Source organism: Benincasa hispida, chromosome 12 (assembly GCF_027475165.1).
Source record: "Benincasa hispida cultivar pf3 chromosome 12, pf3_genome.v1.1, whole genome shotgun sequence".
Classification (NCBI taxonomy): Eukaryota; Viridiplantae; Streptophyta; class Magnoliopsida; order Cucurbitales; family Cucurbitaceae; genus Benincasa; species Benincasa hispida.
Window position 1 is genome coordinate 47,188,001 of NC_143489.1, and position 10,658 is coordinate 47,198,658.

General features: G+C 41.7%; 1 protein-coding gene across 1 annotated transcript; it reads right to left on the bottom strand.

Moving 5' to 3' along the window:
- Positions 1-542: 542 nt before the first annotated feature.
- On the bottom strand, positions 543-9,525 carry LOC150032030 (uncharacterized). The gene is made up of 4 exons (XM_090308356.1): positions 9,270-9,525; positions 8,994-9,121; positions 3,045-3,127; positions 543-609 (listed from the first exon to the last, which is right to left on the bottom strand). Exons 1-4 carry the CDS (start codon positions 9,523-9,525, stop codon positions 543-545), a joined length of 534 nt encoding a protein of 177 aa, XP_090164482.1.
- Between the last annotated feature and the right edge of the window lie 1,133 nt (positions 9,526-10,658).

A 10,658-nucleotide genomic window follows, 5' to 3' on the forward strand; every position in this document is an offset into this window, starting at 1 on the left:
TAGTTAAGTATGCCCACTACCTCTGATGAATCTCGTAGGAAACACAAACTAGTGAATCCCGAAGGAGACACAAACTGGTGAATCCCGAAGGAAACACAAAACTGGTGAATCCCGCAGTGTGTACGAGAAAAGATATAACCTAAGTCTTTCTTGAGTCACATCATGCATGGAGAATGCGCTGCACATGTCTACAAAATTCCTCAAATGCGCATGTGGGTCTTCTCCTTGTAATCCTCTAAATTGACCAATATTTTGAATCATCTGCAGCATAATTGGTTTTATTTCAACACTTACATTCTCCTCAACCATTTGTCTTGTGATTCCTGGTGAGAAGTTATAGAAATCCGGTGCCGCATAGTCTCTCATTGGGACATCATGATCAGCATCAAGAAATATGGAGCCTTGCGCTGGCCCATGTTCCCTTTGATTCCCTGCGGGAGCCTCGTTATTATTAGCCATGCTTCTTCACCACTTAATTCGACCCTGATGAACTCTTGCGCGAATAATACACTTGATCTCTGGGTCCACGTAGAATTTCTAGATCACTCCAACACTCTTAAGCCGCCAAACTGCTCTTCATGTTGAACAGTCACTACAAAAAGATCTGTCCTGCAAAATACCACAAACATACTCAAACAATAAACCGTTAACCAGTCCCTGACAATGGCGCCATAAACTTGTAATGCGTATTTTTAGTATGATGCAAGTCCATGCCTTAAACTTGATGACATAAATTTCATGTAGTATGTTATGCATTGTCACAAGTTTCCTTACGTTGAAACCAAGTATAATTTCACCGCAAGTTTCTCGATGTGATCCGAGGTCGAACAAAGGGACGGTTTGAGATTATTGCGTTATGTTTCTGATATATGCGACTAGGGGTTTTTCAAATTAGTAAAGATTTTGTGTACAAGTAATTAAACATGCGATAAAGTAAAGTAAGCGGTAAAAATGTGATAATAACATAAATTGCGTTAAAGTAAATTGCGATAAAGAAAATCTAAGCTAAAATGATACAAGATACAGGTTTCATGATACAAGATACTGAGGTCAAGGCTGGCTGTGAAGATTATGTAAAGATTGTGTCATGCGGTGACAAGCCTTATGTGTGAAGTAGAAACAAAGAAGATAATTAATAGAAACATCGCAAGTTCCTTAATTGCGTTAAAGATATAAGTACGGTTCCACTTTCCCTTGGCGTACATCTCTTGGTGAGTGGCCACATTCTCATATCTCAGTGGTGAAACAGGGATGAACGAAATGAACACAAGGTTGCTTCCATCTCTGGAAGTACTACTCGCTTTAGTTAACGCATTCTTCTAACCTTCTCTCGAGATCAGAATGACATCTTCACTTCTGCTCTCACATGTGAAGATGGCGTCTAGCATGCCTTAGCTAAATGCATTTATCTCTTTAGCACAGATTAAGTTACTCGTTTAATCCATAATAATTACCAAGGTATTAAGAAAACTTTATGGAGAAAACGATTAATGGATGAACGGAAATAGACAGAAAAGTGGAAGTGGAAGTGATCGCGACATTCAATAAAACTATTTAGCGTTTGATACATGATTTGTGAATGAAGAGATTAAGAAGATGAAATACACTTGATGAAATAGAGTTAGAAACAAATACAAATAAGCGCCAACATCTTAGTGCTGATCTGGATGGAGATTTGCTTGCCGGCGTGGATGGAGTGAACGGATGGATGAGCTTCCCTCTTAGACTTGCTCAACCGGTAGCAGGGATCTAAGCACAGAACTTCACGGCGGGGATCTGGCAAAATCGCACTGAGACTCACCTCTTGGCCTTATCTCTTCTCTTCCCGGATTTCTTCCGGTCAGTACTCAACTCAGCCTTTCTCTCAATTAATTAGCCCTCGTATCAAATATACCTGTATCAAGTATACCCGTATCCAGTATATCTTCTTTGAATTCTATGGGGGTATTTATCGGTGAAAAGCTTTGACTCTTGGCTTGTGGACCCCACTTCTTGTTATCAAAATTTCGAAGATGGAGGAATAAATATTCCTTCTGTTATGCAATCAGACCGTCAAATCTGCACAACAGTTAGTTGTACACGTGTCACAATCCTCCGTGTTTGTGTTGCTCAACTGCATCTTTCGATCAGTTGCTCGCATGCGGTGTTGTTTTTATTACCGCATGCAATTGAAATTCAGCTCGGGATCAACTATCACATTGCGCCGTCATTGCGTTAATCGTCTCTTCATTGTTGATTGACGGCCGCAATGTGATAGAGATGCGTTGTTCAGTTTCTCATTGAGCCTTGATCACAAGCGGTGACTTGGTTTCCTGCAAAACAGAGTAGAAATATCCTCTTCTCCCATCTTAATGATGTTAGTAGGTGTGATTGCGATAATTCATAATTATTGTATTTCTGAGCTAATTTTCATACAATCGACGCATATTCCTTCACTTTTGGCCGTAATATCTGAATAAGGCATCATAAATAACTTGTATTTCTACAAGTTATCAATCACTCGGCTTATGCGCCCGTTTGGTGGCACATCAATGCATGCCCCATGCGTTCATCCGATTGCACCCATCACTCGGCTTATGCCTCCGTCTGGTGGCACATCAACGAATGCCCCATGCGTTCATTCGATTGCACCCATCACTCCGCTTATGCCCCCGTCTAGTGGCACATCGGTGCATGTTCCCATGCATTCATCCGATTGCGCCCATCATTCCAATGCAACCTTGCGCTTATGGTTTCAATATGCATTCCATGGTTTGATGCTTCTCAGTGTATCCTTGTGCCAATTCAACCTTCAACGCATGCACTCATCATCCTTGTCAAGCCCTTAAAGCTGCTTGCTTGTTCAATCCAAGCAATTGCCTACTTGCTCAAGATTCCAGATTTAACTTTCAATTTTAATAACTAATTTTCCAGGCCTTTTCTCAAGAAATTTCCTTCTACAAACATTCCCTAAATTGTCTTAGCAAGCTTAACTTAAAATTTCAGCTCATAATTTCTCATGATTTTTCCGGAATTCTCAAATTATCAAGACTAGGCCAACTTACCTGAGAATTCGACCTCCAGCCGGATTCTTCATACTCCAGCTCGATTCTGCTAAAATCTCCCTTTGGCATATCAACGTCAACAACTAGACATACTCAGGGTTTAAATGGCTCTGGAATTACTTCATTTGCCCAAGCGAATTTCTCTAAACTTCTGCTTGAAGTCGGGCTTCTTTTTTTTTTTTCAACTAACAGCTGCATGCTCTCCTTTTAACATCAGGCTGACACCTCATCCTTAGAGGATAATGTCAACCCCGAGTATGATAGCTGGCTTAGTTAATCAATCTTCAAGATGATCTTTCTCTCTTGGCTATCAACATAAGGGTGAGCTCCCAAGCCAACGCTTACGACCACATGGCCGCATACCTCCTTCTCAACGCATCGCTCAATCTGGCTAATGCATAGCTCACTTAGAAGCTTTTGCATCCCTCTTTTGGTCGCATACTTCTAAGCCAACGCATGTCCTAGCCCACGTATAGCTCTTATCATATCAACCATGCGTTAAGCCCTCCTCGTTTCGTAGTATAACTTCAGCATGCATCACATACTCCATCGTCTAACCCATCGTTTAGTACTACTGCCGCATAACCCCAACGCATAGGCCACATAGCACCAACGAATAGGCCGTATAGCATCAACGCTAGGCCGCATAGTATCAATGCATAGGCCACATAGCATAAATGCATAGGCCGCATAGCATCAATGCATAGGCCGCATAGCATCAACGCATAGGCCACATAACATCAACGCATAGGCCGCATAGCATCAACACATAGTGTAACACAGCCACGTCCATCGCATCCATCACATCCATTACGGCATACCATCGCATAGCACTGCCACGTCCAACGTGGCATGCCTCCCTCGTCGCATCCTCCCTCGCCACATGCCATCCATCGCTGCATGCCTCACACCGCGTCATCGCAAACTGCCAACGTATCTCCTTCGGCCGCATGCCTTTGGCTGCTTACCATCGCATCAAAGCTTCCACTCATGCGTTCACCGTTGGTACCAACACATAGCTTATCCTTTCCTTCCATACTTAGCCAAATTTCTACTTGTTATCTTATCTAAAACTTACCCATCTAAGTATTTCTAATACTTAGAATTTTCTTCCTCCATCTTCCTACTTTCTTTACCTCCTTTCATAATTTTACTTAACACGCTTATTACTCACTTTTGTAGGAATAATAGAGTAACGGGGTTGACACATAATATCATTCCTATTCCTAGGGTGCATGCGATATAGGTTAGCAAACGTAGCTTATCTCTATGTTCCCCGTTCTTGCCTATGTGTTCCAATCCACTCTCTCGAGTCTTAGATTTGTGTCTTTAGACTACTCTCCCAAATATGCCTAAATGATGAATGATGCGCTCATAAGACAAGGTAACCGCATGAACTTGGTTGATGGAAGATTATTCCTATCTTTAGTGAACAATGCATGCATTGCTTAATGCGACCAACCACTTACCCTCCTGGGCAGTTGGTTGTTGCTGACTTTACTCATAGAAAAACATTGCGTTAGCCTATAGACAGGTGTTGTCGCAGCTTCACACTAAGCAAATAAGGTTACTCACACACTCACGCAATGCACACCTCTCGATGGGTTGCATGCTTCATATCCCTAATCCACATGACTAAGTATGCGATACTTAAGCAATCTCACTAAGTGTTGCAATGAAAGTAACGATGCTAAGCAAAGAAGATGGAGATAGAGTCGAATGAAACAGAGAAATGCATTGAAAACAAATTGTATTAATTCCTTATCAAAAAATGTCATACAATACAATATGAGAAAAGAAAGGAAAATAAAATGACCGGCTGGAAGCAAAGACTTGCTTCCAACGGATGCGCGTCAAGGCTGCCGGTGGTTCCATGGATGGGCGATGGAGCTGACTCTCTCGAGATTTAGCTCTGCTCGAAGGTTCCGATCGTCACTCGGAATGGATGAAGGAGGTGAAGAACTCTCAAACTTCTTCTCACGCATTTGTTTGGATCACAAGGATCCGCCGTAGGCGAACCTTAGGCGAAAACCCTAGACCCCTTGGAATTTTGCTTATTGGCTTCTTTATATAGAGCTTGAATCGCCGACATCATTAATGGACTGTTCTAATTTTGACAATTGACACGTTTAGTCTTTTCTGAATCCCTACTGCTAATGGCAAGGTAGGTGAGATGTCAACATCATCTTTTGATTTTCCCGAGGTAGATGCGTTGATGTGTTTATTCCATCCACCTTGCGTTGATCCCATTAGTATGCGTTATCGTGTAGCCGCAATCATTTAGTGACCGCATTCGCTTAATACCGCAATTCTACACGATGACCGCAATCGCTTGACGATCGCAACTCCTATGCAATGGACGCATACGACTGATTACCACAACATCCATGCGTTGATCAAGCACATTTGCCTTTGTGATGGAGAGTTTCTCCGCATGCAGTCGTCTATGAGGTGGTCCGGTTTCCACATTTGCGTCCACTTTTTGCGTTAGCTACAAAAATAGACAATTGAATGCATAATAATGCAAAATAACGGATTGACTGAGATTCTCAATGCTGAACACCGCAAGCTCAATTTCTTGTGAATTCCTAACATAATTACCACATATTCTGCTTAACAGCCCTCATAATTCTAAGTAAAAGGCCTAAGATGACATGCATTTCTGCATGTCATCACTTTTGCAGAAAAAATGAGTTTCAAGAAATGCCTCTTGTAGAACTTCTTCAAAGCTCCATCTCTAGCTGCTATCCTCACCATATCTTGTTGTAGACCACCTCAAGATCTTCTCCACTATTCTCTTGGTGCTCTAGATTGAGTTGTGGGACTCAAAACAATCTTGAATCAAGGGATGAAGGAGAAAAGCTCACTACTGCAACCTTATTGAAGAACCTTTCTTCAAACCAGTTTTTCTCTCAAAACTCTATAGATTGCATGCCCGGTTTTGTCACACCCCACCCTAGACTAACTTCTAAGCCTGAGAAAGGGCGTGACTGCAGCAGTTATCAACCCTTTTGCTGACACTTACTGCCTAATAACTCTTGCAGAATAACTCTTATACCAAAATATAAACTATATAAAGCGAAATGTCTTTAGGCCAAAATTTATTATTCAGAAACATAACATATTTATAGTCATTACAACACTCAATTCACAAGTCTCAAAACCCAAAAACCCTAGTCCCTATATGAACAATAGTAACATGTGAACAATATTAACAGTAACCACCTAAACCGACAGGTTACAAATCTCTTATTCCTTTAGTGGCAGAGCAGATGCAGAGCTATCTTCAGAGGATTTGACCGCTACCTTGGGGGGGGGGGGGGGGAAGAAAACATTTGAAAACAGGGTGAGCTTGCACCCAGTGAATGACTTAAGAAAGATAATTGATTCTCAAGAAAAATCTCAATAAAGTGTTTAACTAAAATATAAGCTTCTACAGTACTTGTATTGCAGTATAAACATTTTCCAAGCATGAACATATAAAGTTGTTTCAATCATAAAACAGTTAAACTCTTTCTTAGTTGAGGATAACACTACTGTGGGTAAAAACAATCCCAACACCAACTACTAATCAAGAGAGAACCCTTTTGCTTAATCTCTGACTCTACCTACGTGCCCGTGGCCATACTAAGTACCGTCATACCTTAGGTACTTTTGTTCAAATACCTTCTCAAACGTGCTTCAGTATCTGGTTGGTTTGGTACCTTTTCAACCGTCTTTCAGTACCAATAGATACCTTCTCAAAGTCCTTCAGTATCTAGTTGGGCGGATACCTTCTCAAATGTCCTTCGGTATCGCGTTTTAAGTAAAACTAGACATAAATGACTTTCTCTCTTTAAAGCATGTAAAGTATAACACATATAAAAACATGGCTTTAAAGGTACTAATGCATGCTGAGTATATTTAACACATATAAATTGCTTTTCAACAATTTCTCACACATGCATGCGTTTAAAATATAACTCATGGTTTGCTTGGAAATCACTTGGTCAAACTAGCTGGCATGAGAATAATCTTCTTTAAAACATGCTTTCTATAACACGTTGTAATCAAACATTTTAAGCAAATTTTTTAGTCAAAACGTTTTAGCCACTCACCTTGACTGCTTAGGAACTTTTCACTCTAGTAGCTCCCTTTTCTACCTCGGGCTCCCTTTTCACCCCTAGAATCCAGATTCAACTTACTGCTTAGATTACTCATAGTTCTATACCTTATTTTGAGATACCTCCTTCTATAAACATATTTTAAAATTTCTCAGGACGCTTACCCTAAAATATGAGCTCAGAAATTCTCGTGGTTTGGCCGGAATCACAGAATCTTCAAGACTGGCCCAAACTGATTCGACAGCCTGAACCCTTCTGTCTTCTTCTCCGTTTCCAGCCCGATCCCTTCAAGTTTCTTCCGGTAGCCCTACCTTGAAAACTAGACTTTCATAACTTTTAGGTGGCTTTAGAATCACTCTAAACGCACGAGTAAATTAGGATAACTTCTCGTTCCAAGTTGATGCATCCTCTTCAGACCTGACTGTCCAATGCATCCTCTATGACTAACGCATGGATTTGGCTCCAATGCAAAATTTGCTCAACTCTCCCACTCTTTTTACAGTATTTCTGAATTGTGAACTAAAAATGAAGTCTCTTGGCTCTATTTATAGGCGTCCAAACCTTCTCTAGAGTTGACACCACCTACTTGGCTGCATGGCCAAGTGTCTCCTTCTCACCCCATCAACGCAATGCTGTGATCATCGCAAGCTAAGTGTCTTCCTCCTGTGTAGCTAATGCACGAGTTTCCAATCAGATGCCACCACCTCAAATTCTTAAGTCTTAAGGTTTTCCTTCCAAGAAGACACATGGTTTTGATGATGTTCTCCTGCTGATCTCATCCCTAGTATGCGTCCAACTCCTGGATGTTCAACACATAATCCATACTCAACGCATATCCTATCATCAACGCATAGCAAGCCAAATCACTACCATCACAATTCAAATTAGCCATCGCAAGAGCTAACCACCACCAAGGCATAGGGTGACCGTCCATCATCGAAGCATGGCTCACTAGGTAGCATTGCACGACTTGCTTGGCATGGGCGCATGGTGCTGGCCACCAACGCATAGGCGCGCTGCATAGGTTGGTCGCTCGATGCATGGGCGTGCTGCTTCGACGCATGGGCGTGCGGTGTATACTGGCCATCGCTCACTTACTCAGCTGCATGGCAGGGCACCTCGACACACAGCATGGTTGCTCGGCAAGGCGCTCACCGCATGGGCATGACCGCTCGACAGGGCGCTCAGCGCATGGCCGCTCGACGCATGGCAGGGGCGTCTGGCCGAGGCTGCTCGACGCATTGCATGGGCGCTGGCCGAGGCTGCTCAACGCATTGCATGGGCGCTGGCCGAGGCTGCTCGACGCATTGCATGAGCGTTGGCCAAGGCTGCTCGAGGCATTGCATGGGCGCTGGTCGAGGCTGCTCGACACATGGCTGGGCATTTGGCCAAGGTTGCTCGACGCATGCCACCCTCTAGCCTCATGCCATCCTAATGCCTCACTTCCATTTTCCTTCCTTCACCAATGCATCCAACGCATCCAACACATCCAATGCATTGGTCCCCTCCAACGCATCCCACACAAAATTCTATACTTAGCCAAATTTTCCAAATTTTTCCCAAGAGTTAAACTTCTAAATTTCCTCTTTTCTTCAAATCTCCACTTTTTCCTCTACCATTCCACACTAGTTTCCACATCAACCTACTCATCATATTAGTCTTAGTAGAGAACATACTCAAGTAGAGAAATTAGGATTCGGGGTTCACATTTACCTCCCCTTTATAAAAATTTCGTCCTCGAAATTTCGCTACAAGTCTATCAACTAAACAACTACGGGTACTTGTTTCTGATTTTCTCTTCGACTTCCCATGTTGCTTCTTCCGTGCTATGGTTTCACCATAGTACCTTTACCAATAGAATTGTCTTATTCCTTAAAACCTGTTCTTTTCTATCAAGAATCTCTACTGGTTCCTCTTCATAAGACAAATTCTCTTTCAACTGTATCGGTTGCTCAGGAAATACATGGGTAAGATCTGGCACATACTTTTAAATATTGCCACATGAAACACATCATGAATACGAGATAATTTTGGAGGTAAATCCAATCTATATGCCATTAGGCTGACTCTTTCTATTATCTCATAAGGTCCAATATATCTTGGGCTTAATTTCCCTTCCTACCGATCCTGAGTATTCCTTTCCATGGAGATAACTTAAGAAATACTTTGTCACCAATTTCAAACTCTAATTCTCTTATTCGCTTATCAGCATAACTCTTTTGCCTATCTCGAGCCGTCTTAAGATTATCTCTTATAATCTTAACGCTGTCTGATGTCTGTTGCACAAGTTCTGGACCTAGTAATTTCCTTTCACTGACTTCATTCCAGCATATCAGAGTCTGACATGGCCTTCCGTATAGTGCCTCATACGGTGCCATCCTGATACTCGAATGGTAACTGTTGTTATATACAAATTCGATTAAGGATAGATGTGTATCCCAACTGCCTTTAAATTGCAATATACATGCTCTCAGCATGTCCTCTAATGTCTGGATTTTCCGTTCAAACTGACCATCCGTCTGTGGATGAAAAGCAGTACTAAAATATAACTTGGTTCCCATAGCTTTCTACAAACTAGGCCAAAACTTTGATGTAAATCTGGAGTCTTGATCTGATACAATTGAAACTGGAGCTCCAAACTTACTCGTGACTCGATCAACATACAGCTTAGCTAATTAGTCTAGGGTATAAGTAACTTTAACAGGTAAAAACATAGCTGTTTTTGTCAATCTATCCACAATTACCAATATACCATCATGGCTCGCTAGTGTCTTAGGTAATCGTAATATGCTCCCATTTCCACTCTGGTACTGGGAGTGGATTAAGTAATCCTACTGGCCTCTGTCTTTCTAGTTTAACTTGTTGACATATTAGGCACCTGTCAACATACTCCGCTATTTCTCTTTTCATACCAGGCCACCAGTACGATTTCTTTAATGTTCTGTACGTCTTTGTACTGCCTGAATGCATAGCATAGGTCGAACTATGTGCCTCCTCTAGAATAGCTTGTTTAAGTGCTCAGTCCTTAGGTATGCATATCCTACCTTCTTTCAATAGCACTCTGTCAGCTCTTAATTGGTAGTCTGTCCTCAATCCTTTATCCACTTCTTCAGCTAACTTTGAAGATCAGAATCCTTTAATTGTTCACGTAGAATATCTTTTACGAGCGTAAGACGCACTTGAAATGAAGCTAATAACCCTCCTTTTTGACTGATTGATAATGCTGCTCTAGCATTATACAACTCATATTTCAGTGTACCCTTCACTAAATTGATACTAGCTCTAGCTGATCTAGTTTTTCGACTTAAGGCATCAACTACTACATTTGCTTTACCTGGGTGATAGTCAATGGTACACTCATAGTCTTTGATCAACTCGAGCCATCTTCTCTGTCTCAAGTTTAGTTCCTTCCGATCAAAGATATGCTTTAGACTTTTATGATCCGTAAATATATGACATCGCTCACCAAACAGGTAATGTCTCCACAACTTTAGAGCTAACACAACTGTCG

Excerpts from the sequence above, each read along its gene's own strand:
- LOC150032030 (XM_090308356.1), bottom strand. The coding sequence starts at position 9,525 with ATGGCACCGTATGAGGCACTATACGGAAGGCCATGTCAGACTCTGATA. Across the intron at positions 3,128-8,993 it reads AGACAATTCTATTGGTAAAG|TTGTTGACGTTGATATGCCA; the intron begins GTACTATGGTGA and ends GAGTATGTCTAG. Across the intron at positions 610-3,044 it reads GCTGGAGGTCGAATTCTCAG|GACAGATCTTTTTGTAGTGA; the intron begins GTAAGTTGGCCT and ends GGTATTTTGCAG.